Raw genomic sequence first — 27,110 nt, forward strand, 5'->3', positions numbered from 1 at the left:
ACAGAAGACCATTTGCAACTGATTTGATGAAAGGAAATGCTAACTTTGAACTCCAATGTAGCAAAATATTACCCTTCTCCAAAAAAAAAAGGGAAAAAAAGAATTCTTCTCTTCTCAGTAGTAGATCTGCATCACCCACAAAAAAAAAAAAAAGTCCTCGATTACTATTATTATATTTGAAATGTTGTCAGTTGACAAAGAGTGGGAATTTGTTTTCTCCTGTATAACAGCTTTCATGTTGTCTCTTGGCCCCCAAAGCCTGAAGTAGTTATTCTTTACCCTACCTTTCTATTCCTCACCCTGCCTGGGGGCTCCCCAGACTCAACCAGTCTCAGGGCTCTGTGGCTGGGGGACCCAGCCCATAGCACTGTGGACTCCCCACCCAGTGCTCACCCCATGCCCTCAGCCCTCCTTGCAGCACTGACCTTGGAACCCAGCTGTCTCCCTGGGGGATGTGTGCACCGTGGCCTCGGAGGCGTCGTCCCGCCACTGGCTCTCGGCCCCCAGCTCCCCTGAGTACCACACTCTCCTTTCCAACCCCTTGAGAGAGCCAAGGCCAGCGTGGGTGGCTGAAATCTCCCCGGTAACAAGATCTGTCCCCCCCTTCCAGCCTCCTCCCCTAACCTGCCGCCCCTCCTCCCTCACCGGCACCTGCGCTCTGGCCCCTCCTCCGGCCCCTCCTCCCGGCCCCTCCCGCACCCCCACTCCTGCCGCCTCCTTGCCTGGCTCTGCATGTCACCATCTGTGGCACAATCCTTCTCTGTCACTCTCCCTGCCACCCCCTCCTTCCCCTCCCTCCTTCCCCACACTCTCTCCCTGCATCTCTCTCTGCATCCCTCCCTCTGGCCCCTTCTCTGCTCTTTCCTCCTCTTTCTCTTCTCCTGTCACGCATTTCTCATCACTCCCCCTCATTCTGGCTTTCCACCCACTCACCGTCTTCTCTCTCTGTCTCTCCCTGTCTTTCCACCTCCGACCGACCCCCTTTTCCCCTCTCTTTCTATTGGTTTCTTATAGTCCTCTGGTCCTCATTTCTCTTCTTTCCCTTGGGAGGTTTCTCCCTGCACCCCACCCCCGCCTCCTGCCTGCAGACCCCCCATCTGTGTCCCTTCCCCCCACCACCCAGGACGTGTCCTGCAGTTGGGGGGGTGACGCACCAGGCGGTGGGAAGTCAGGGCCGGAGACCAGATGGGAGCGGCTCTGTGGGCAGACGTGGCCGTGGCCGCTGCAGGCCTAGGAGGGGGCCCGGTCCCGCCAGCAGTCTAGAAGTGGGCACTGTGTGGGGACCCCAGCTCAGGGGTGCTCAGGGACGCCTGGGGACTGGGCAGGGAGAGGGGACAGCGGAATGATAACCAGCCTGGCTGCAAGGAGGGAAGCCCTCGCCCCATGGGCAGGTAAGGAGGCTGGGGCCTGGATGGGGTCCCAGAGGGTGGGGTGCTGGAGCCCACCCTCTGCCCAGGATGAACTTGGGAGGCTGGGGCTGGGGGCTGGGAGAGGGTAGGAAGGTCCAGGGAGAAAAGAGGACTTCCTGTGACCTTTTGGTGGACAGAAGGGGCCTGGGGGTGGGGGCTGGGCATTAATCTCGGAATCTCATATCATGACTCCAGAATCTTGAATCACAAAACAGCAGTGTCGGAGCTGGACAAACCAGATGCTTCATGGCATTTAGCTTAAGTGCCAGCTTTCCTGAGCTCCTCTTCTGGACTGGGCACTGTGCTCAGCACACTCCCATTTAATCTTTACAACAACCCTGGGAGGTGGGTATACTCGTCTTCATTTTAATAGGAGGAAATTGAGGTCCAGAGGTGGGAAGTGAGTTGTCCAAGGTCACACAGCAATTTGGCATCATTCCTTTGTGGCAGACCCTAAGTCCCCAACCTAGGGGCTGTGGGCTTGTGGGCTGTGCTCCTGGGAGTCAGGTCTGAAGTGGGCACAGACCATCTGGGCCTCTTCCTGGCGGGCAGGCCCAGGGGAGCAGAGAGCAAGCAGAATGCGGAGTCAGCCAGGGACCATCAGCCTGTGTTGGCCAGGGCTGTCTCAGTCCTTGCTGTCTCTCAGCCCGAGGCCTTCAGGGAAGCCTGCAGAACCAGGAGGCACTGACGATTTAGTAACAGGCAGAACTGAGCTCAACTTCTGGCCTCTCATTTACCAGATGAGTGACATTGTACAACTTACCAAACTTCTCTGAGCCTCAACTTCCTCCTCTCTGAAAACCCTCCCTCTTGGGCTTGGTGAGGATCTCATGATGTGTGTTTGAGGCCTATCCCAGGAGCATTCCCCCACCTGGCTTTGAGTTCTACTTGCTGAACTTCTTGGTCTGTTCACGTCTGCAGATGTCTTGGGTGCTGCCCTGGGTGCTGTGCTGGGTGCTAGGGTTACAGGTACAAATAACTCAGGGTCCTGTACCTAAAAGCCAGCAATCTAGAAGGGAAGGGGGTGGGATATAGACAAACGGGGAATGATCTGGCATCCCTGAGGGCCGTTCTGAATTGCTATGGGGCTCAGGGCAGCCACTCACCCTCTCTGGACCCTTGTTCCTTCTGGAAAAGTCTTCCAGGGAGTCTGCCCCCAGTTTTCAGGCAAGCTTGTGCCAAAGATAAACCAGACAGGGAGAAAAAGGCCCTCTTCTCCAAAGGATGAACCAGATCATGCACAGTACCCCAGCTCCTTAAAAGGCAGCATCTAAATTGCAGGTCTGACTTACACCCAAGGAAAGCTATAATTTCCTTGCTTCTGGCACTCTGGCCTGTTAAACTTTGACAGGGAAGATCTGCCCAGATAAAGGAGGAGAAAGGGAGTCTTCCAGGGGGGCCAGGGGCTCTGGGAGGGGCTTTTTAATTCTCCCGCACGAAGGCAGGGCCTGGCTGGTACACTGTGTTCCTGTCAAGGCCGTGTGTGTTAGCACGTGTGTGTGTGTGTGTGTGTGTGTGGGTACACAGGTGTGTGTCTGGGCAGGAGATGCCATCCTCAGAGCTCACCCTCAGGCTTCCCCCAGGGCATCTGTCCCTGCAGCCTGGAAATTAGGTTTGCCTGGCTCACTGCTCCTCTCTTAGGAGCCTCCCTCCTCCAGCCCTGGGCTGTGATTGGCCACCTGACAGGGATGCTATAAAGAGGATCTGCATACTAGGAGGTGAGGTGGATGGATTGGTGATGTAGAGCGCCCCAGCCAAGGAGGTCTGGACTCTTAAGTGCCCAGATTCACAATTCTGCGTCTAAGGGCTGATTCCAGCATTCTGGAAATCTGACTTTCTCCAATTCAAAGACACAGAGTCTAAAAATCTATGACTCCACAAGTCAGTTCTAAGATTCTAAAATTCAATTTTTAAGTCTCTAAGGGTCTAGGGACTTGGGTCCCTGATCTTAATAGTTCAAGAGCCTAAGGAGCAGTAAGGAGAGTTCTGAATAGGCTGGTAGGAAAGCTGGATGCCAGCTGGTTTCCCTGACCAGTTATGATCCTAAAATAAGTGCCTTCTCTAGGCCTGGCCTCAGTCTGCCGGCCTGTGAAATGGATGGGTCGGGAGTTGGTGTAACGCATCCTCCCAGCTTTGCCCCTTCCCAACTGCATGAGCCGAGCGCAAGGCCTCATTTGGTCCCTGTGTGTACTGTGGGGACAGCCTAGTGCCTTCCTCATGAGACCCTATACGATGCGGTACGTCACTGCTGAGCCGGAGCCTGGCAGTCAGGGCTCAGTCACCAGGGACTGGCAGTACTGTTAAGGTCCTATGAGCCCACCATTCAGACTGCCCCTCAACTAGTACCTGGGGTGACGGCAGGTTGAGGGCTCTCCTGAGGCTTGGAGAAGCAAGGAGGGGATGCTCTGAGCCCAGTCGGCCTTGGGAAGCATCAGGAGGAGCCAGGGTGAAGGGGTTCTTTCCCGTTCTTGGCATCGCCCTGCCTGCTCAGAGTCCTTGGAAAATCGAGGTCATTGGGCAAGGGCAACCAGCCATGCTCACCCACCCAGAGGAGTCTGCTCTGAGTTGGGGTTCCTCCCCTCTGAAGGAGCTTCGCATCGGAAAAGCAGTGTGAGGACAGGGCAGTGGGGACCATAGGTCCTGCTGAAGGCATTTCAGGTCCAGTGCTGGGAAGGCAGGGGAACACTGGAGGAAGGTTCCCCTGAGAGCTTTCTTTCTCCCTTGGGGTTTCCCTAGGGAGTCAGGGAAGCCAGCAGCTGAGGGACTTGGAGAGAGGGCATCATTTGGAAAAGGGAGAAGGTCCAGTCCCAGAGGAGGCTCTGGCCTTCAGTCCTGGCCTATAACTGGGTCTCCAGAGAGCCAGGGAGTGCTGCTGAGGAGGCGAGGGCATCCTAGGCTGGGGTCCTCCCCCAGCAGGGCCTGGATCCCCTCCGTCAGCAGTTCATCCTCCCTTTGTGTTGAGATTTGTCCACCCGGATTTTCTCCGATTCACTCAGCGCCTCAGACACTGAGACAGAACTTGTGTGGAAGGGACGCCAGAAAGGACCAGAGCTGAATATGAGCATCTCCATGTTTAAGGAGAGTCAAGTCCAGCAGGGACGCCGGGAGGAGGCCCGGCTCCTCATAACACAGAAGTGCAGTAAGAAGGTGCTCACACAGCGGATGGGGTGCTGGTTCCCACTGAGCCGCTGGGCAAGCTCTTACTCACACTTCAAGGCCCCCTTGAAGCGCCCTCTTCTCAGAGGAGCCCACCCCACCGGTACAGGGGGGAGCTGACTATTCTCGTCCTCACCTCCAGCGTGTTGTGAATTTCTCCACCATCAGTCAGCCTTGGGAGCAGGAGGGACGGCAGCCGCCCACCCCCCAGGTTCACAGTCCATCATCCTGGGCAGGGCCTTTGTTGGGGGCGCAGTGGGATGGGCCAGCCTGAGAGGATCCTCAGGGCCTTTGATTCCCACGGAAGGGGACACCTCTGAGTGTGTGGTTCTTAACTGCATTCAGAATCTGAGGAATGTGCTGGGCTCTGCCCAGAAAATACAAGGAGGTGTTACCTTTCACCGGAGTTTGGGCAGGGGGTGGAGGGTGGTTATGGATCCGCTGAAGTTCATCTAGAGACTTGGGCTCGACGTTAAGGATGGGTGACATGCAGCAGTGTTTTCAAGTGTGCGAGCTGAGACCTGTTGGGGGTGTCTTAGTCTGTCCGGCGCGCTCTAACAGAATACTGTAGACTGGGTGGTTTATACACAACAGAAATTCATTCCTCACCATTCTGGAGGTGGGGAAACCCAAAATCAAGATGCCAGGAGATTCAGTATATGGTGAGGACCTGCTTCCTTGTTCCCAGCTGGCTGTTTTCTAGCTGTTTCCTCCCATGGCAGAAGGGAACCTGGGACCTTTCATCAGAAGAGCACTAATCCCATTCATAAGGACTCTACCCCTGTGTCCTAATCACCCCACACTGAGGCTCTCCCTCCTAACACCATCACACTGGAGGTGAGGGTTTTAACATATCATTTAGGGGTGGGAAGGACACAGTCTGTATCAGTGGGTGATCCACTTGGGTCTCTGCCAGTGAGGCGATCATATGTAAAAAGGGCACATATTGTGTTATGGAACAGTATGACGTCATTGAGTTGCAATATAAAAGGCGCTGGTGTCAAAAGCATTTGAAAAGGGCTGGTATAGAGAAAAGGACCTGTGTTGCCAGCAGCTGACTGAATGATCCACTCGCCCCTTTACTGAAACATTTGTGGAACACTCGTCCTGTGAACAGGGGAAGGGACCAGGCCACTGCTGGTCTTGCCCTCTGGAGCAGGCAAGCCTGAGTTCCCTGCTGCACCCCTACTATGTCATATAGGGTGTTCACTTTACCTCTCTAAGATTCAGTTTTCTTGTCTGAGAAGTGGGGCTACCTTGCCAGCCTCCCTTGCTGGCCTGTGCAGAATAAATGAATGACTTGTCCAACTCTGGGCAGGTGCCCAGGGAGTCTCCAAGTTCAGTGTGATGGGGGAGGGGCCATGGAGAGAAAGTCATGACCAAGCTGTGTCCTCCCTCCTCCAGGCCAATAGCTGGCTGCTGACCCACCCTCTCTTGGCCATGAACACCCCTGGCTCTCTTTCACTGGTGCCCACGACCTCGGAACCCGGGAACACCTCCTCGGCCTGGCCCCCAGATGCTGTCCTCGGAAATGTGTCCGCAGCGTCAAGTGCAGCAGGGCTGGCTGTCAGCGGCATTCTGATCCCACTGGTCTACCTGGTGGTGTGCGTGGTGGGCCTGCTGGGCAACTCCTTGGTCATCTATGTGGTCCTGCGACAGACGGCCACCCCATCGGTCACCAACGTCTACATCCTCAACCTGGCACTGGCCGATGAGCTGTTCATGCTGGGGCTGCCCTTCCTGGCTGCCCAGAACGCCCTGTCCTACTGGCCCTTCGGCTCCCTCATGTGCCGGCTGGTCATGGCCGTGGATGGCATCAACCAGTTCACCAGCATCTTTTGCCTCACGGTCATGAGCGTGGACCGCTACCTGGCGGTGGTGCACCCCACCCGCTCGGCCCGCTGGCGCACGGCGCCCGTGGCCCGCACGGTCAGCGCGGCTGTCTGGGTGGCCTCGGCCGTAGTGGTGCTCCCCGTGGTGGTCTTCTCGGGCGTGCCCCGTGGCATGAGCACCTGCCACATGCAGTGGCCCGAGCCGGCGGCTGCCTGGCGGGCTGGCTTCATCATCTACACGGCCGCGCTGGGCTTCTTTGGGCCGCTGCTGGTCATCTGCCTCTGTTACCTGCTCATCGTGGTGAAGGTGCGCTCCGCCGGGCGGCAGGTGCGGGCCCCCTCGTGCCAGCGGCGGCGGCATTCTGAGCGCAAGGTCACGCGCATGGTGGTGGCCGTGGTGGCGCTCTTCGTCCTCTGCTGGATGCCCTTCTACGTGCTCAACATCATCAATGTGGTGTGCCCGCTGCCCGAGGAGCCTGCCTTCTTCGGCCTCTATTTCCTGGTGGTGGCCCTGCCCTACGCCAACAGCTGTGCCAACCCCATCCTTTATGGCTTCCTCTCCTACCGCTTCAAGCAGGGCTTCCGAAGGGTCCTGCTGCGGCCCTCCCGCCGTGTGCAAAACCAGGAGCCTCCCGTGGGGCCTCCGGAGAAGACGGAGGAGGAAGAGGAGGATGGAGACGGGGAGGACCGGCACGAGGGAGCAGGGAAGCAGGGGGGCCGGGGGGAGATGAATGGCCGCGTCAACCAGATCATACAGCCAGGTCCCAGTGGACAGGAGCAGCCTCCCAGCAGCACCACCAGCAAGGAGCATCAGTTCCTACCCCAAGAACCCTCGGCTGGGGAGAAATCTGACACGCTGCACATCAGCTATCTCTAGGGGCCTGTGGAGGGCCAGGGTAGCCCGAGGAATGGGCAAAGACTGTGGGTGCACCTAGGGTGTGCCACCCGAGGTAGCAGGGGCCCATGATGGAATATTCGGAGGCTTGGGCTCTAATCCCCTTGCCGTGTGACTTAATGTGTGACCTCAGACAGGTGGCTCCCCCTCTCTGGGCCGTGTGCTCTCCCCTGTGACTCAGAGATGGGAGAGAGCGGCCTGGATGAGCTCTATCCGATGAAAAGTCTGGAGGGGCATCACTGCTGGGCTGATCTTCCTGAATAGGGTCAGGATAAGGGGAGGGGTGGGACTTCCCTGGTGGCTCTGGGGTAAAGAATCTGCCTGCAATGCAGGAGCCACAGGAGATGAGGGTTCGACCCCTGGGTCAGGAAGTTCCCCTGGAGGAGGGCATGGCAAGCCACTCCAGTATTCTTGCCTGGAGAATCCCAAGGACAGAGAAGCCTGGTGGGCTACATTCTGCAGGGTTGCAGAGTCAGACATGACTAGAGCAACTTAGCATGCACAGCACAAACAAGGGGAGAGGTACAGATGGGCTCTCCCCTTCAGAGACAGAGCATCCTGAATCTTGGCCCTCAGAGGGATAAACCAAGGCCTTGGATTTCCTGGGCTCAGTCAGGTTCACAAAAGAGGGAGCGGGGCCCAGTATTCATAGGGGTCAGTACTGCAGCTCCAAATAGGAGGAAGTCTTCCCTGGTAGGGAGAAGGGGTGTGAGACTGCCTAGGCCCCACGTCAGCTCTGCTCCTCTTGCTGCAAGGCCGAGGGCCAGCCCTTCTCCTCTCTGGACCTCAGGCCTCACCTGCTGAACAACCCAATAACCTCCAGGCCTTCTTGGCCCAGAAGGTCAGTGCCAGGACTCCTGTGTTCCTGGACAAGAGGAGAAGAGGCAGAGTTTCCAGGAAGCTAATTAACTTCAGCTTCAGGGTCTCTGACTGCTTGGGCCCTTCTGAGGCTCTGAGTCAAATTTTGTCTTTGTAATTTTGTATTCCTTTTCTTAAACAAGGACCCCATGTTGCATAGGCCTCCCCAAAGGCTAGCTCAGTCCCTGTTGGAGGCAGCTGACCAACCCTCAAAGCAGCTTGCTTTGTGTCCTATGGCTGGAGGGGGTCTTGGGGTCTTCAGGGGCTCAGGAGCCGTCTCGTAGGAGAAATTCTCCCTGCTTCTCCCCTCTGATTGACTAAGGCAGGGGCCTGGCCTGGGCAGACTGGCATGGAAAGGCAGCACGTCTAAACAGACGTGAAAGGAAGAGGAAGGAGAGGAGGAGGGAGAGGGGAAGAAAAAGGAGGAAGAGATGGGGGAGGGGGAGGGGAAGGAAGAAGAAGTGGAGGTCAGACCTGTCTCATGACCTTGGGGCCAACGTTGGCCCCTCTGGGCTGAGTTCAGTGGCAGCCTCAATGAAACTGAGTTGCCAGTCAGTGCCTGGCCTGATCGAACTCAAGGAAAAGATGCCGTCAGGGTGGGAAAGCTAATGCCCTGAAAGGTGTGGGGCCAGCAACCCTTGAGGGCCTGCAGCGCGCTGAAGTGTTGGGCCTTGATGGGAGCCTGGGGCAGAGCTGAGAAGCAGGGCCTGGCTCCCCAGAGAGGTTGGGAGGAGTGGTACGGCCCTAGCAGGCTGGGGAGCAGGCCTCCTGGTCTTTCACATTCCCCAGGTCCAGTTTGGGAAGGCTCAAGGAAGAAAAGACTAGAGGAGGCTGGAGGGAGACCATAGGGAGAGGCCACTGTCCAAGGCTGGGCCTGGGCTGGCCTGGACTCCTTCCCCGAGATGACCCGTTAGAGTCACAGCGAGACTGGTTCTGAGGAGGGTGGTAACTCATGCTAAATCTCCCAACCCCCATCCTTCAGAGGGTAGGGGGTCCTCAGAGAAAATGTGGGAATCACAACCTGGGAGACCTCCAGATCCTGTCCAGCCTTGACCTTTCTGGGCCTCAGTTTCCCCATCATAAAATGGCAGTGGTTGTCCCAGTTTGCCTGCCTCTGGGGATTTGGGAAGAAAAGGAGTCATCTGGGGTAGACTGCCATGTACACTGCAGTGGGTGAGGTTGGAGGCATAGCAGATTGTAGAGTGGAGGCAGCCTCCTTCTCTTTCATGAAGTGGCTTCTCTGTCTTCCAGTCCTTGGGGGTAAGGACATGACAGGACACAAGGAAGGGAAGTTGAGGTTCAGAGGCCAAGAACTGGGGGGCGGGGCTTGGGGGAGAGTGAGGCCCCATCAGGGGGAAGGAAGTGTACAAAACTAGAGCTTGTACAGAGGTTGGAGGCTGGAGGCCCAGTCCTCATTCTAGGGTTCCCCTGAGGAGGGTCTGGGGTCTGAGGGAAGAAGATCCCTGGCATTCCAGCATTTCTTGCTTTCCTGATTCCTGGGGCAAGTGAGTCACTTCTACAAGGGTGGCTGGGAGGCCCCTAGGAAAATTCTGACCCGAATTCTTGTCAATAAAGTTGGTGATACATGACGACCAGCCTGGGCGAATTGCTTTAACTAGCACTGTGTTTTTAGATTGGTGTGCCTGACTGGGGGTGTGTCCATGCGTGCATTTCTATCAGGATACCCCTTCTCTCCCGTCTCTCAGCTCTGTATGCCCAGGCCTCCAGGTGTATTGCCTTCCAGAGTCCTGGTCCTCCAGGAGTCATGGGAGATGCTCCTGACAAACCTCAACCTATATCCTTAGAGAGCTTGATCCAAGAGCAGTAAACCTACACTTTTCCTGTGTCCAAATTTCAGATCTCATGGGAGAGAGCTGATTGGTTCTATTTGGGTCACATGATGGCCATATGGGCCGATCACCAAAGACAAAGTGATAGAATGCCATGATTGGTCAGACGTGAGGCATAAGTCCATCTTTCCAGCTACAGAAAAGGTGGGACCCTGTGGTGGACAGTTTGGCCTGACCGATGGGGTAGGAGTTAGGCAGGGAGAGAAGAGCCAGGCAGCAACAATAGCAGGATGGAGGAAGAGTGTGTAAACACAGTGGCAAGGCATACAGTAGGTGCTCAGGCATCTTAGCCATATCCACGAGTGAAGGTGCACTGGGGTGAAACACAGGGCCTGCTGTGTGTGTGGCAGGTGTGCATGGGCTGGGAGCAGAGGGACTGCTGGCAGCCAAGGTTGTGTGGGGAGTGGGGCCTTGGCTAGGGTCACCTCTCTGGAACCCACAGCCCTCCAGCTTCCCTGACTTCCCATGTGTCACTCACTACCTGTGCACACACATGTGCGTGTGGGAGGGGGAGTGTCCTACTAGCCTTGTGCTTCCAGGCAGGGTTCAAGCCTGATGCATCCATTTTTCCAGGCCTGGCAATGCTGTGGGCCCTTCATAAGATGATCTGGGATAAATGAGTGAATGGGAGAAATTCCATTTCACAGCTCCAGGGGGAAATTCTCACGCCGTTATTCTACTTCCTTTGGTTGGTACAGTGTGGTTGCTGTTGTTGTTGTTTAGCCATTCAGTCGTGTCCGACTCTTTGTGACCGCATGGACTGCAGCACGCCAGGCTTCCCTGTCCATCACCAACTCCTGGAGTTGCTCAAACTCATGTCCTTTGAGTCAGTGATGCCATCTAACTGTCTTATCCTCTGTCATCCCCTTCTCCTCCTGCCTTCTGTCTTTCCCAGTATCAGGGTCTTTTCCAATGAGTCAGCTCTTAGCATCAGGTGGCCAAAGTATTGGAGCTTCAGCTTCAGCAACAGTCCTTCCAATGAACATTCAGGGTTGATTTCCTTTAGGACTGACTGGTTTGATCTCCTTGCAGTCCAAGGGACTCTGAAGAGTCTTCTCCAGCATCACAGTACAAAAGCATCATTCTTTGGTGCACTGTGGTGACTCTGAATAAATGTGGGGAGAATCAAGGGAGTGGAAAGAGTCAAGTGGAGGGTTGGGGTTAGAATCTGTGGCTTATGGGAACCACAGGGGCTATGGGTTCAGGGGACGCTCTGGAGCTGTGAGCCCGGGCAGGCAGGAAGGGGTAGTGATGGCCCTCCCTGCCTGATTCCTTCTCTCCAGATGTCCAAGTTGCTCAAGACGTCCAAGACCCAAGACCTTACCTTAAACTTGTCTCTCAGAGACAGTTGCCAGGCAACAGCCCATGGCTACCAGGCTCTGGACTAGGACTTCTTACATCAGCCTCAGCACTGGCAGAAAGGAGTCTGCAGGGCCTGGGACAGGGAAGCCAAGGGCCCAGGGCTACAGCCCTTTTCACCTCCAAGGAGTGGGGGAGGCAGAGGTCACTGTCCCATAGGGAAGTGACAGCCTGGGTTCCAAAGGACTCCAGACACAGAAGAAAGCACTCTAAAGACAGCAAGAACTCCAGGCATAAGGTGAGGGGAGTTGTACAAGGCCACAGTCCCATCAAAACATCAGGGTGCTCCTCTGTGGCCGGCAGGCCCTGGTGAGACTTGGTGAGTCTACTGGAAGACCAGAGGGCAAACACATCCCTTAAATGTCATGAGACCCAAAGTCAGGAGACCCGGGACATAGGCCCACTCTGCCACGAACCTACCACAAGGCCTTGGCCATTCACTTGACCTCTTTGGGCAAAGTTCCTTAAGTTGACAAAGGTTTTCCTGTGTGCAAGGCCCTGACACTGGACTGGGAGTACAGCGGAGGGAAATAGACATGGTTCCCATGCTTTTGGTACTCACAGGCAGCCACACAGGTAAATGGACCATTATCCAGTGGGAATGCTAGTGCAGTGTTCTCTGGAGGAACACAAGTGGGGGGAGAGGTCTGTGTTGGGGGTGTACTGAGAGCAGACGGTGAGCCTGAGTGTGTCTGGCAGAGGGACAGTATGTGCTAAGGCCCTGGGGTTGGAGAAAGGCAGTGAATGAAAGGGAGAAAGGCCCAGTTCAGGGACAGAAGCTGTGTCAGACAGGACCTCGTAGGAAGTTAATTCCCACTGTGCATCGAATTGTGTCCCCTTCCCTCAAATTCATATGAAGCCCTAAACTCCAGTACCTCTAGATGTAACTTTATTTGGAAATAGGGTCCTTGCAGTCATAAGGAGTTTAGATGACATCACCCTGGAGTAAGGTGGGTCTCTATTTCAGTATGACTGGTGTTCTTAGAAAAGGGAAGATCTGGACACAGACATGAGCATGGGGAAAATGCTGGGTGAGGCACCTAAGAGTCAGTGCCAGAGACAGCCAGCAAACCACCAAAAGCTGGGAAAGATGTCTGGAACATGTCTGTCCTCTCAACCCTCAGAAGGAAGCAGCCTTGCCTGACACCTTGATCTTGGACTTCCAGCCTCCAGAACTGTGAGAAAATACATTTTGGTTGTTTAAATCACCTAGTTTGTGGTAGTTCAGTCCAGCAGTCCTAGCAAACTAATACAATTACCACCTGCAAAACAGAGCCAGCAGCCCTGCCTCTCCTGGGCCTCAGGAAGACCTTGGACATTATCATTCATTCATGTCTTCATTCACCAAGTGTTTACAGAACAGCTGCCAAATGCAAAAAGCAGAAGGCAGAGAAATACAAGGTCTGTCTTCAGGGGCGAAGGAAGTCGCATTGAACATAAGAGATAAAGGGGTGGTTCTTAAGCCCCTGGAATCTGGAAGTGTCTGGTTTTGAATCCCCACTCATCTATTCACTAGCTGTTTGATTAACCTTTCAGTGCCTCAGTTTCCTTTTCTCTGAAATGAAGATGAGGGTAGACATCTATGTTAAGACGATTATGTGAGTGGTACAGTGCATTTTACAGGGCTTCCCTGGTGGCTCAGACAGTAGAGAATCTGCCTGCAACATGGGAGACCCAGGTTTGATTCTTGGGTTGGGAAGATCCCCCAGAGAAGGGAATGGCTACCCACTCCAGTATTCTTGCCTGAAAAATCCCATGGACAGAGGAGCCTGGTGGGCTACAGTCAATGGGGTCACAAACAGCTGGACACAACTGAGTAACCAGCACTTCACTTTCACAGTGCATTGTAGGTACTATGTATTAAATAAACCTGAGAAGTGCTTTAACAAAAGTGAGAAGCCATCCATGGGTGGGGGTGGAAATCTCGCTGGAGGGGTTATAGCCCAGCCAAGCGTCAAGAGGGAACTGGAGTTTGTGCTCTGGGAAGAAGTGTGAAAGATGTTCAAAGTACTAATGAACAGCTCTCATACCCATTTTACAGCTGAAGACAGTGAGGCCTGGGATGGTCACATGATTCACCCATGGTCACAGCACCAGAGGCAGACCAAGAACCCCATTTTCCTAGTCCCCAGTCCAGTTCCTATAGTTTTTAGAAACTACGAAAATGAAGGTGAGTGTGGCAGGAGTGATGCTGGGTGTGGAAAGAACTTGGAGGCCAATGGTGTTAGCTCCTTGGCAGCCACTGGTGGTGACAGGTGGTGTCCTTGAGCAAGACTCAGCAGCATGAAGGGAAGCCCAGGCCTCTGGATTGCTGATGTCAGGACAGAGAGGGGCAGTGATGTCATCATGCTGCTGGTGGGCAACAAGATGGACCTGGCCAACAAGAGGCAGATGACCACTGAGGAGGGCAAGCAGCACGCCAAAGAACTGAGTACCATGTTCATCGAGAAAAGTGCACAGACAGGCTGCAACAGGAAGCAGCTCTTCCGACCTGTGGGCTCGGCTCTGCTTGGAATGGCAAATGTCCAGGAGAGAAGCAAAGAAAGGATGGTCGACATCAAGCCAGACAAACTCCAGGAGCCCCTGGCCAGCGGGGGTGGCTGCGTCCACTAATGCAGCCTGACCTTCCTTGGACACTACTCATTTGCTGTGACCTCGGTTGTGTTCTACAAGCCCAGCCCAGCCACCCTCCAGCCAGCCCTGCAGCCTTGGCATAGGCCTGTCTGGCAGGCTAAGGTGGTCTGCACACAGGAATGAACATCACTGATGTATCTGAGCACACACATGTGCATGGAGGGCAAGGCCAGTCTTCACTTTTTCACAAGCTTAAAGACAGTGCTTGGAGCCACACTTGGCCTCCTCCAGGGTCCCAGACACCCCAGGTCCTGACTCACATAGCCCAGGGACACAGCCTGCAGACAGCCGGGAGCTCCTACCCTCTGGCCATCTTGTAAACAGGAAGGGAAGATGAGGCCTGCAGTCCTACAGGGCCTCTCCGACCTGCTTTCTGCTTTAATGACCAGGAAACATGTCAATATTTGCACACGGAACGGCTGGCCCGGCTGTGCTGGGTCAGCGTGCCCAGGGCCCACCTGGTTTCACCACCTGTAAGAACAGGGGTTTATCTCTGTGCTCCAGGGTGGGTCTACCCCGGATCATCAGACAGGGCAGGTCCCCCTCCTCCTGGATGATCATGATAAATGGCAGCAATTACTGCGAGATCAAAGCAAACACAATGATCACTGCAGTGGGTGGCGGTGGCAGGTGAGCTCTCTGCCATACAATGTTTCGAACCCCACAGCCACCACTTCTTAGCTCTGTGTGCCTTTGGGCCAGGCTCGAAACGTCTCGGAGCCTCAGCTTCCACATCCATAAAACGGGCTCAGTAGCCCCCGACTGTCGCAGGACTGGGAGGCGGCGGCCCGTTAGCTTCAGCTGAGGCCAGCGCCGGGCTCTGTGTCCAGCAGGGGGCGCCGAGGGACCTTCCCCTCTCCCCTTGGCTCCCTCCAGCAGCTCCACTCGGCCGAACTCGGCTCTACTCGGCACCATTCGGTCAGACCCGGCTATGATCCGCCAGACCCGCTTGACTCGGCTGGACTCGGCTCCGCTCGGCCAAGTTCGGCTTTGCTCGGCTCTGCTCGGCTCCACCGAAGCTGAACTCTCAAAGGTCCCTCCCCGGCGCCGCTGCGGCTACTTTCGCCCATTTCGTGCTGAGCTTCTGGCTTACAGGCGCGGTGGCCGGAGCGAATTCGCCGGCGGGTTTCTTTGTGGCGGGGATCTGTTCTAGCAGAGCCCTGGGTGTTGCCACGAGTGGCCGCAGCTGGCGGCAGTTTTTCCCAGGGTATGAACCCGAAGTGGGGGTGGGGGGATGTTGGGGCTCCCCCGGCTTGGGGGTGGGGGAGTCGCGCCCCTTAACTTGGCCGAGAGAAGTGGGAGGTGGCAGTGTCCTCCCGCGTACCTTGCCGGCGCCGTCATCTGGCTCTGCCCCTAGTCGGCCGTGAGGAGGAGCCAGTTGGCGCACCTGCTTCCCTGAGCCTCAGTTTCCCGCTGTGTAACCACCGTGTTTGTCAGGGGCCAGGAGGGCTGGGATGGGGCTGGCTCTTCCTTTCTGTAGTCTTCTTGGGGATTCGGTTTCCTCTTCTGTAAAATGGGATTAAACTCGCCCAAGTCAGATGAACACCTGTAGGACAGACGTGGGTTGCTGAGAAAGCCCAGGACGGAGAAATGGAGTCTGGAGAGCGAAGTTTACCCTCGACTACTCAGCTGGTCGAAGGAGGGGCTCTGCAGATCCAGGAAGCCGCGTAAGCTAGAAGCTTGGGAGAGCGATGGCCTCATTGGACCCCCTACCCACGTTGTTGGAATAAGTGAGGGAACAGCGCATCTCAGTCGGCCCTCCATCTTCCCCCTTGGACGGATGGAGTACATCAGAAGGCCCGGGTGGCTGGGGTCGGTGCCGGGCTCCGTGACCTTCCCCAGTGGGTGGCGCTCACGGTTTCCTTTGTTTAGTTTGTTGGTGACTGCCCGAGAACAGTTATTAATAGATCGGTGACTTGCCATACACCACTTGCATAGCTGACTCCAGGAATCCTGTTTTCTGTTCTATCTCACTTTACGACGGGCACATTTTATTTTTAAAAATGCATGAAGGGTTCTTGTTGCAAGCACCAAGTGTCACTATTTTTATATCTTTGTCCAAACTTTGCGCTGGAAGGTGAGTGTGGCTAGGAGCTTGGTTCTGAGAGTCCTTGAGTCTGTGTCTCAGACGTGTGCCTGAGGAGAATGGGCTCATGTCCTCACCATATTCAGGATTTAACCCGGGAGAAGCACTGTTTGGTGGCCAGTGTGTATCCCATTGGATATCCTGCCAGGCTGTTCAGATGGTCTTGGTCTCCTCATGTCCCTCTGGCCCAGGGACACCAAGGCTCAGAGATAGGGGGACGTGGCCAAGGTCAACAGACCTGGAAGGAAGTGGAGCTGAGATGTAACCCAGTCTTGTCTGACCCAGGGCTGTAACTCTGTCTCCAAGCTACCTGGGCTGCTGTGGAGAGCTGCAGAATGGCCGAGAGACTAAGGGCCCATGCACAAATGCGGAAATTTTCCGGATGATGAAAGAGAGTGGGAGGAAGGATATTATTAAAATTGTGTATAGTATTCCAGAATCCAACCCTCTTGTCTGCCCCACCCCTCATCACAGCCAGGTGCCTGGGAGATGGGGGTGGGGACAAGAGGCCCTTTTCTGGGGCATTGACCACAACTGGGAGTCAAAGAAGCTGGACCTAGAACCTGGTGAGAATGGTTTTCTTGTCCAGACCTCAGCCTCCTCACCTGTTAAGTGAGATGAGGCTCCTTCTCCCCCCCCCATATATATACCTAGTTTATTAAATTTATATAGCAAAGTTAAGTCATCAAAATGACATTAGCACCTTCCTATGGCATTCCAGAGAAAGTGTGTAAAATATAACTGGCTCAAATGTGTGATTAGTCCCTCAGCTGTGTCTGACTCTTTGCGACCTCATGGACTGTAGCCCGCCAGGCTTCTCTGTCCATGGAATTCTTCAGGCAAGAATACTGGAGTGGGTTGCCATGCCCTCCTCTAGGGGATCATCCCGACCCAGGAATCAAACTGTGGTCTCCTGCATTGCAGGCGGATTCTTTACCAGCTGAGCTATGGATCAAATGTGTAATATGGATGTTTCCAATTCTTTTCTACAAAGGATTGCTTTAACAATCCACTTGGAATTCTGTACCACTTTTAATAACTGATGTAACACTTCCCTTAAAAAATATTATTTTCTGACTCATTGGAGAAGACCTTGATGTTGGGGAAGATTGGAGGCAGAAGAAGAGGGTGGCTGAGGAGGAGATGGTTAGATAGCATCACTGACTTGATGGACATGAATTTGAGCAAACTCCGGGAGACAGTGAAGAAAAGGGAAGCCTGGCATGTTGCCGTCCATGGCGTAGCAGAGAGTCGGACATGACTTAGCAACTGAACAACAGTGTTTTCTTCCAAACCTTTGAGTTGAGGCTCCTTCTCTGCAGAGGGCCTGTTGAGCGTGGCAGGAGCACACAATGGGCCCTGGACCAAAGCAATCCTGTGTCCCCACCCTGCCTCTCCGCATCCCCCATCCCTTTGTCCTCAGATGCTAGGCTTTCTAAGCCAGATCTCTGAGAGACAGCCAGGAGCCCTGTCTGCCTCCAGTGCTGCTGATTCAGCCCTTCTCCCTCTGGTGGCAACAGCGAGGGGAGGGAGGAGAGGGAGGCTCCCCTTACTTCCCTCCCTCTACAGCCCTGGCTCAGTGCCCTGGGAATGCTGCCTGGGGCAGGGCCACATAGAGGGCACAGCCAGTGTGGACCTGATAGCTTTCCCAGGGTCCACAGTCCTTCCATCTGTGTTCCTTTGGGCTGCTTTGGACCCTTAAATAGGCCTGGGTGGGGGACACGCCAGGTGGGCTAGCGAGAGGGAAGCAGCCCAAAGCTAGAAGTTGGGAGAGTCCGGCTCTCATCCCAACTATTCTCCAGTCTGCTATGTGACCTTGAGCCAAAGATTTGCCGTCCCTGAGTCACAGTGTCCCTGCTGGACGGGATAAGGGATTGGATTAGATGACCTCTAAGGGTCCTTCCAGGTCTGGATATTCTGTGTGACTATCCCCCCGCAGTAATAGAAAAACAGAAGCTCAGAGACAAGAGATGGTCAACAACACACAACCAGGACTGTTCCTCCTTCACACTTTGCCCAGCTGTGAGTGGGGCCTGGAGTTAACGCCCAAAGCCCCAGACTTCAGTAACCCCCCTTAGGTCACTGCACTCCTCTGCCTCCTGAGAGGCACAATGTCACCACCTCTCTCTGCCCAGGAGACAGACCCTGAACTGCAGCCTTTGCCCACAGCCGTACCCAGTTGGGTCATCGTGGGGACTCCTTCCATTCTGTAGGGCTGTGGTTCCTCTTCACTCACTGACCCTGGGTGAGTCACATCAGCTACACCACTAGCTCCTTTTCCCCAAGCTGGGGTAAGAAGAGTAGAAATAATGGATGTTAATACCCTTTGGGTGACAAAAGCCTCTCTGAAGATGAAGTCTGGCACAGGCAGTAAGAACTCAACAAATGCAGAGGGGGCTGGAGGGCGAGAGACCTGTGAGAGAGTCTTTGTACAGGGCTCTCTGACCCAGGGAGCCAGAACTGCAGCCTTTGCATGGCCTTCTGCAGCCTAACCAGAAGGAAGCAGAGGCAAGACCCTTCCTGGGGCCCTGGAGTCTTCTGTACAGGCTGCCCTCCTATGAACTTGAGAGTTATTTCCATGGCTGTAGAAGACCAGGAAGATGGATAACCATGACAAAATTCCCAGGCAGAGTAGGACTTTGGTGTCATTGGGGGTGGAGCTACTGACCTGGTTGCCACCCTTAGCTGATCCCCAAGGAGATGAGACCATCACTCAACAGACACTTACTAAGCCTCCCTTGTGACTGGCATGGATGAGGCTGGGGACTGGAGTTCTACAGATAACCAGGTCCTGAGAGGGGAAGGGCCTAGCCAGAGGGTGCCCGAGCCAGGATTTGAACCTGCAGCAGCTGGGCTGGTGCCCATGCCCTCTGTACGCCTCCTGTCTTGGTGACTTAGGACTAAGGAGCCCTTCAGCTTAGGCTGGAGCCTTCCCGTTTCTGAGCAACTTAGGGGGCTCCTGCCCTTACCCATTCCGGGGCTTGATTTTCCAGCCCGCACATCAGGGACCTCACACCCCTTCCTGCTGGAAATGTATAGGGTCTCTGAATTAAACAAGACCCTCTAGGACTACCAAAGAGTTAAGCAAAGGGAATCCACCGGCTCCCTTCATCTCCGAAGAACCTAGAGGCTGGAGGGGAGGGAGCAGGGAGGAGGGGCAGTGGGAAGCCAGCCTGCTCCCTCCGCCCTCCCTCCCTCCCTCCCTCCCTCCCTCCTCGCTGCCTCCATCCCTTCCTCCCTTCCTCCTGGGCCAGCCCGCCAGACCTGGGGGTCTGGGCCAGCAACAAGTTATTATCATCATCGCAAACATGGATCAAGGAACCAGAGGCTGCCGGGAGGCTCGGGGTCCATGAACTGCTGTACGAGGCTGTCGGACACTGAGTGAGTGATGGGAGGTCCTGCAGCTTCATCCAGCAGGGCCGAGGGGGTTGGGGTCAGAGCCTGGAATGCCTCTCCTTCCTCCTCCCTTCCTGGACATATCTGGGGCCCTGCTCTCTCCCTCTGACCCCGGCCAGCCCCTCTAGGCTCTCTCCTCCCCATCCCTTCCTCTGGCTGAGACTTTCCGGGCTGGTGAAGGGCTGCCCTCCTCCGATGCTCCTGGCTTGTGCCCACTCCTGCCTGGACAGGCACCGAATCTGCTCCAGCAGGGCTTGACTCTCCCTCGACCCTGAAGAGGCCCCAGCTCCATAGTGGAGGCAGCAGGGACCCCCAAACCACCCCCACGGCATGGTCCCTCCACTTGATGCCTGCATGACACCCTCCCCCAGGGACAGCCAGTGACCGTGGCTGTGGTTATTACTTTTGTTAAAGGCTGCTTTGCTTCCTGCTTCCTGCGTCCCCCTCCCCCCGCCCCAGGTCAGAGTTCTGTGTCACAGATATTTTGACTCCCAGCTGTCTGGCCCAACAGAAATGTCCCCAGACCATGCCAGTTCTCTGGGAACAGTTCTGCTCTTCCTGTCCCATGCAGGGCTAGGGGAGAGGTCATGTTGGGCAGCAGAAAGAGGAACAAACGTTTAAGAGTCTTACCAGACAGGTGATTTTCCTGATTTTAAATCCTCCCAAATAGCCTGGTGGGGGAGGTAGTGTTGTTTCCTCCTTGTAAAATGTTAAGCAGCAAGAAGCCCAGAGAGGTTAAGCCAGTAGCCTTAGGTCACACAGCTTGCAAACCATTCTGGAATCTCAGGTCTGATTCTAAAGTCTCACATCTGTGGCCAGGAAAGAGGGGGTTCTGCTCTTCTCAAAATCGCTGGGATGTGTATTATAATTTACAAATAAAAGGTAAGGGTGATAATCTTGGCCAGAGCGGGTGCTGTTCCCTGAAGACCTGACCTGACTTATTGAGCAGAACCAGGAGACCTGCACAGAGTGGGGGTGGGGGTGGGGGGCAGGGAACAACGCCACCTCCAGGAGAGGGTGATGACTCTGGAGGCTGCTGCCCACTGCTACGACCCAGCTCCCGGGAGCGGGGAGTGGGAGGGGGCTGGTGCAGGGACTGCTCCTGCCCCTTTAAGACTCAACTCTTACTTCAGTGCTCAGGTTAAGATAGAAGGGCATTTAAAAAAAATAATAATAATTTTACCTTCTCTATGCGTATTAACCACAGAAAAATATTTTTGAATTGTACTAAATGTTACAGGAGAACAAAAAGGAAATAAACAAAGAAACGCCAGAAGTGTAAAAACCAGTCTGGTTTCAAAAAACGAGTGTCTGATCCTGTGATAACGTGTGCCAGCCCCCAAAGACTGCCACCACCTCAGAAGCTCTTTGCCTGGCTTCCTGCCCACCAGCCCGGCTTGCCTCCAGTCACTGCTGTCCAGGCTACCTTCTGCCCCCTCTTCTGGAACTCTGGATCTCTTCTAGGCCAAGGCCAAAGACAGATCCTCACAAATCCTTGGACTTCCTTGTTCCTTTTCAATTTTCCAGAACTCCTGGGTTCAGTCCCTTAATTTCAAATTACCACCCTGGCAGCTGATTGGCAGGTCTAAGATGATTGACACAACCACCTTCCAATGAATTTTACTCTCTCCTGCTCCCTCCCTATAGGGTTTCTTGGGCGAGGTTGAGTTGTATGAGTTGTTGACTGCACAAAGATGCTGAGCGAGGAGGTGGGCTGACACCAGCTACTTACCTTCAGCGTTGCATGACTGCTGGGACTTCTTTTGTTTGTTTGTTTCTAATTAGTCTGTCCCAAGGGGCTCCTTCTTCTAACTTGTATTCCATTGACTATGGAGTCAGTGACAGGAAAACAAGGCCGAGAGAGACTGGGAGTGTGGGAAAAGCATTTTACAGTCTCACTGGCTATGTCACATGGGCAGCAGGGTGTCTTCCTCACCCACCCCAGCAAAGACCTCCCAGGACGTTCATCTTCAGAGGGGGTCCTTCTTCGTGGGCCCACGTGTGGCGGAAACCACCCAAGACTGGAGACTCAGACTCCAGGCCCTGCGCTACCTCAGGTCTCTTTGTGAACTTGGAGAACTTGTCTTCCTGTTTAGGCCTCAGTCTTCTTGTCTGTTAAATGGGGCACTAGCGCTCCCTCCCTGGGTTACATCAGGAATACCCATGCTGCAGGTGGCAGCATCCACTCTAGGCATCAGCAGAGTGTAGACCTTCAGGTAACTATGTTCCTGTCCTTCCTTCCTGCTCCAGGTCACCATGGGGACGGCTGCCCTGGGCCTCCTCTGGGCTGCACTCCTGCTCCTTCTCTCGGTGTCTGGACTCCCCACCGAGGAGCCCGCCTCTGGGGAAGCTGTGGCCTCTAGTTCCCCTGGGCCCTGTCGACGGTGCTGTGACTCTGAAGACCCCATGGTCCTTGCCGATGCTGCGCATGAGGCCTCAGCCTCTCCGTCTGCCCTCCCATATGTGCTGCCTGAGGTCAGGCCCTACATTAACATCACCATCCTGAAGGGTGAGGACCACACAGGACTCGGGCTGGACTGGCCTGGATGGCATCAAGGAGGGCATGTGGGACGGTCTCTTCCTGGGCCTGGGGGAGGTGAGGTGACAGGAGCAGGAGAAACCAGGACAGAAAACTGCTCAGACCCTTTCTGTCATTCACACGTTGTATTGAGTACCCACCATGTGCCAGGATCATTCTGAATTCTGGGAGGGAGTGTGTACAGACCAGACAGAGATGCCATGTCTGTGGAGCTTCTGTTCTAGTGGGGAAGGCAGACAATGAGCAATAAACATACCACCCAAGTTAAAGAGATGGATGGTGATAAATGCTATGGAAGTGCTAAGGTGAAAAAAGGTAAGGGGAGCGGCATTGGGAGTGCAGGTGTGGGGCACGGGTTGCATATTGAATGGGGGAGGTCAGGGGAGGTCTCCCTGAGAAGGTGGGGAAGAAGCCGTGTAGATACCTGGGGAAGAGCATTCCAGGCAGAGTGAATAGCAGGTCACTCTATTCACAGAGTGAGTAGTAGACCTGGTATGTTTAAGGAGCAGGGGACAAGCGGAGGAGCTGAGGTTAGAAACAAAATGTGGGTTTCTTCTCTGAGATAGGGAGCGAGGGAGGAGTTGAGCAGACAAGGGGCCTGACCTGGCTTAGGTTTCAAATGGATCCCTCTAATTTCTCCTGGAGACTAGATGGTGGGAGACAAGGCTAGAAGTGGGGAGAGCTGTGGGGACCCCCTGAGCCATTCAAGTGAGAGCTGACCCCCTGTCCTCTAAGACCAGACCCCAAGAGAGCTACTTCTGCTGTTGGGGCCTGCGAGCAGCTGGTCACTCCTGGGGCCAGGCCCTTGACTTTCTTACATCCGTCTTTGCTCACAAGAACCCCGTGAGGGCGGTACGCTTCATCCTCCCACTTTGCAGATGGGGAAAACTGAGCCTCCGAGAGAGGAGATCTCCTGGGGTCATGCCACTGTCCAGAGCAGAGCTAGGATTTATGGGGAGGAATACAGAGGACCACTCCACTCCGTGGATCTGAGACCCCCTCTTCCTCTCCCCACTTTTCTCACCACCTCACATATCACCGCTTCCCCAAGGCCAGCAGAGCCCTCTATGTGAGGTTAACGAGGTAGCTGGGTGTCGACAGTACTTCCCCGTCACTGCCCTCCATGAAATCCCATGCACCTCTTCTGGGCCACCTCTCCAGCTGCCTGTTAGGTGGGCGGGCATCTGCTGTGGCAGAAGGCACCTGGCACCTTCCCTGGGTCCCAGCCCCAGCTCTTCAGCTTCCTTGCTGTGTGGGGCAGCAGGATCTCTTCCTCCCTGGGCTCACTGCATCATGTGTAAACTATAACTACCATCCCTCAGGACTGGGATGAAGAAGGTGCTCTGCAAACTGTAAAGTGCAGGGCATGTGATGAGGTAGTTACTTCACCAATGGGGCTGGTGAGGAAGACTTCTGCAGAGACCTTGATCCCCTCCTCCTTGCTTCTCTCCAGGCTTCTCCTCCGAGGGCCTGTGCCCTCTTTTCTGCCGCTTCTTCCCCTCTTCCTAGCAACATTGCTGTGGTCAGAGGGGGCCCCAGGAGAACATAGGGCTGTCCATTTCATTCAAAGGGATGTGGCTGAGGGTGATTACCGGCACTGTAACAGGCAGCAGCGAAATATTTGGGATCTGTTTCCTCAAGAAGCATAGCTTCCCAGGTGGCTCAGTGGGAAAGAATCTGCCTGCCAATGTAGGAGACCTGGGTTCGATCCGTGGGTCAGGAAGATCCCCTGGAGGAAGAAATGGCAACCCACTCCACTATTCTTGCCTGGGAAATCCCATGGACAGAGGAGCCTGGCAGGTTATAAGTTCATAGGGCTCACAAAGAGTCGGACATGACTGAAGCGACTTAGCATGCACAGTGGCGCTTCCCTGGTGGTTCAGTGGTAAAAAATCCACCTGCAGGAGATGCGGGTTTGATCTCTGGGTCGGGAAGATCCCCTGACAAAGAGAATGGCAACCCACTCCAGGATTCTTGCCTGGAGAATCCTGTGGAGAGAGGAACCTGGTGGGCTACGGCCCATGAGGTCACAAAGAGTTGGACGACTGAAGCAACTTAACTTGCATGCATGCCACCCTGCTCCTAAGCCATGCCATGCCACCCATGCAAGCCCTTCACCTCCCTATGAACGGCGGTGGACATGGTGTCTCCTTTAAAGGGTCATTTGGGGCAGTGATGCCTGGCATGCAGTAGGTGCTCAGTAAATGGCGGTTCCTCTGGCCTACCTTCTCTCGGCCAGGGTAGAGCCTTCTGCAGATGCTTAGAAGCAGCCCTGGGCACCTGCCCTGACTTTTCCTCTTCTTGTCCCCACAGGTGACAAAGGGGACCGAGGCCTGCTGGGCTCACCTGGGAAGCTGGGCAGGGAGGGCCCCCGGGGGGACCGTGGCCCCCAGGGCATCAAGGGTGCCAAGGGGCAGGCGGGCAGCCCTGGCAGTCCATGCCAGATGCGCTTCTCGGCCTTCTCGGTGGGCCGCAAGACGGCCCTGCACAGCAGCGAGGGTTTCCAGCCGCTGCTCTTTGACACGGTCTTCGTGAACCCCGACGGGCACTTCGACCTGGCTGCCGGCCACTTCGTCGCCCCGCTGCGCGGCCTCTACTTCTTCAGCCTTAACGTGCACAGCTGGAACTTCAAGGAGACCTACGTGCACGTGGTGCACAACGACAAGGCGGCCGTCATCCTGTACGCACAGCCCAGCGACCGCAGCATCATGCAGAGCCAGAGCGTGATGTTGGCCCTGGCCCCGGGTGACCGCGTCTGGGCACGGCTCTTCAAGCGCGAGCGTGAGAATGCGGTCTACAGTGACGACATAGACACCTACATTACCTTCAGCGGCCACCTCATCAAACCTGAGGATGATTAGTGCCTCCCCTGGGGCAGCTCTGGCCTGGGGTGGCTGTGGGCAGGTCTGTCTCCTATGGGGGCTTCATTTTGCCCATCTGTAAAATGGGCCCCTGACCTGGCATTCTGGGCAGCCTTCCTCCTCTTTTTTCCCCCTCCATCACCCCTCCTAGTCTGTTCCTGCTTCTCTTCCCTTGAACATTTTAAGAAACCTCCTAACCTACATCTTCTAGAACTTTCTCCACCTTGTAGACCAGCCATTTTCAAACTTGAATGTGATACAAATCACTGGGGCATTGTGCTGAAATGTAGAGTCTGATTCAGCAGATGTGGAGTGGGCCCAGGATTCAGCATTTCTAGTACATTCCTGAGTGATGCCGGTGCTGCTGGTCTCTGCAACCCCCCTTGAGTAACCAAGTCCTACAGCTTTCACAACATTTTGGTACTTTCCGAACATCCTGGAATCTTCCAAACATTCTGGAATCTTCCCAACATCCTTAAATTTCATCTTTCTAGGATACTTCCCCCTCTTGTCTCTTGCAACCTCTTCCTTCTCTCTGAACTCCTGTCTGCCCCCAACATGCACACCCATGGTGTGTTTATTCAGTCGCTGAACATTCACTGATCACCCTCTCTGGGCCCGGCTCTGGGAAGGCTGAGGCGAAGCAGACACAGGCCCTGCTTTCAGTGAGCACCCAGTCCAGCCAGGGAAGGGAGACACAGAGAGGATCCTGAAAACAGCCCCAGAGAACTTCTTGGGGCTCTGATCATATACATCTGTGTTCTGGGCTTTCAGACACTGTGGCCCCTCATTACCCACCACTCCCCAAGGCTGACAGGTTAGGGTACCGAGGTGAAATGGGTATCCTCTGCCTGTTCCTTTCTTTTCTGCCCCATGCCCATCTTTAAAGCAAACCCAGAGGGACCTTGGTCAGGGGACGGTGCTATCAGGAGAGGACCCAGGGGTTTGGAGGCATTTTGGGGTAAGGCATCCCCTGAAGGAGGAGGCCCAGACCAAGCTCCTTACGTGGCTGGGATGGATGCCTGCAAGGGCTCCTACCCCCACCACCCTCAGGGCATGCCCTCCATGCCCTGCTCCCTGGTGCTGTCAGGGCCGTGCACAGCCCTCTCTGCCAAAGCTGCCTGGGCCTCCGTCCTCCCAGGCTCCCAGCCGCTGTCAGACACTGATGTCTGTCCCCAGGTGCTCTGACCTCCTTGGTGCCCCTCGCCAGCCCATGCCCCTGGCCCTCCACACTCTGTTAAGGTGCTGAGGCCCTGCTGCCCAGCAGAGCTGCCCCTGGCTGCTGCTGCAGTTACAAATGCCACTGCCGGGCAATGAGCCAGGAAGGAGGGCACTGGGCTTTGGACCCCTCAGCAGGTCTGGGGAACTGAAGCCAGTCATGTTCCAGGTCAGTCCGGGGACGCTCCTCTGAGCCATGATGCCGAGGGAGGCACTGGGAGAGGCTGAGGCCAAGTGAGGGACATCAGGACTTCTGTCCTTTCCCTCCTCCCAGGGTGGGACAGCCTGGCGGCCCCCAGCCTTCCCCTTCCCCAGCCCCAGGTGGCCCGACCCTCTTCCTAGAGGGAGGCGGCCTCCGCCCATTGGTGCTTGTGCAGACTCGGGGGCAGAGGTGATCCCGGTGGCGGTCTCTGGTGCTTCCTCCTGGCCAAGGGAGCCCTGGCCACGTGGCTGGGGGTGGCAGCAGGGCCTGACCCGGTGCCGTGAAGGCCGGCCCTGTGCAACAGTCCCAGCCTCCCCAACCTGACTTCACCCCTGCCCTGCTTGACCGCGTGATTAAAGGTTTTACGTCTTCTTGGCAACACAAGTTGCTTGTTTCTGCTCTGTTTTGTTTGCCCACCTTGGGAGGCCAGTGCGTCCCATTCTGCTGTGCCCAGGTTCAGGGCTCCAGAGGGACCAAGGCAGTCTAGGGATCTACTACACGTTATCTCCAGCCACAAAGAAGCCAGCGCCCCGCGCCTTGGAAGCAGTGGAGCCAGCTGAGTCTGCTGTCACTCCCTGGCTGTGGCCTTGGGAAAGTCCCCACGTCTCTGAGCCTCCGTTTCCTTGTCTGGTAAAATGGGAATGCTGATTGTCCCCCTTATGGGGGTGGCCATAAGGATTAGAAGAGAGGTTGCCTAGTGAGAGCAGTGTTCATCCTTGGAGCCACAACTATTGAGCACCTACTGTTTGTGCTGGGTACCCCACTAAGCTTGGAGGCTTCAGTGGAGGGGGGCATAGTCCATCACCTCCCAGTGG

The 27,110-nt window shown here is 55.3% G+C and overlaps 2 protein-coding genes across 2 annotated transcripts; both read left to right on the plus strand.

Annotated features, from left to right (window-relative positions):
- The first annotated feature begins 793 nt into the window (after nucleotides 1-793).
- On the plus strand, nucleotides 794-7,328 carry SSTR3 (somatostatin receptor 3). The gene is made up of 2 exons (XM_043882576.1): nucleotides 794-1,391; nucleotides 5,970-7,328. Exon 2 carries the CDS (start codon nucleotides 6,006-6,008, stop codon nucleotides 7,272-7,274), a length of 1,269 nt encoding a protein of 422 aa, XP_043738511.1. The 5' UTR covers nucleotides 794-1,391; nucleotides 5,970-6,005; the 3' UTR covers nucleotides 7,275-7,328.
- An 11,962-nt stretch (nucleotides 7,329-19,290) lies between these two features.
- Nucleotides 19,291-26,679, plus strand: C1QTNF6 (C1q and TNF related 6). The gene is made up of 3 exons (XM_043881723.1): nucleotides 19,291-19,460; nucleotides 21,726-21,984; nucleotides 24,328-26,679. Exons 2-3 carry the CDS (start codon nucleotides 21,732-21,734, stop codon nucleotides 24,873-24,875), a joined length of 801 nt encoding a protein of 266 aa, XP_043737658.1. The 5' UTR covers nucleotides 19,291-19,460; nucleotides 21,726-21,731; the 3' UTR covers nucleotides 24,876-26,679.
- Nucleotides 26,680-27,110: the final 431 nt, after the last annotated feature.

This window comes from Cervus elaphus, chromosome 22 (assembly GCF_910594005.1).
Source record: "Cervus elaphus chromosome 22, mCerEla1.1, whole genome shotgun sequence".
NCBI classification, from domain to species: domain Eukaryota; kingdom Metazoa; phylum Chordata; class Mammalia; order Artiodactyla; family Cervidae; genus Cervus; species Cervus elaphus.

Coding starts and splice junctions, on each gene's coding strand:
- SSTR3 (XM_043882576.1), top strand. CDS start 6,006: ATGAACACCCCTGGCTCTCTTTCACTGGTGCCCACGACCTCGGAACCC.
- C1QTNF6 (XM_043881723.1), top strand. CDS start 21,732: ATGGGGACGGCTGCCCTGGGCCTCCTCTGGGCTGCACTCCTGCTCCTT. Junction 21,985..24,327: donor TAACATCACCATCCTGAAGG/GTGAGGACCACA, acceptor TTGTCCCCACAG/GTGACAAAGGGGACCGAGGC.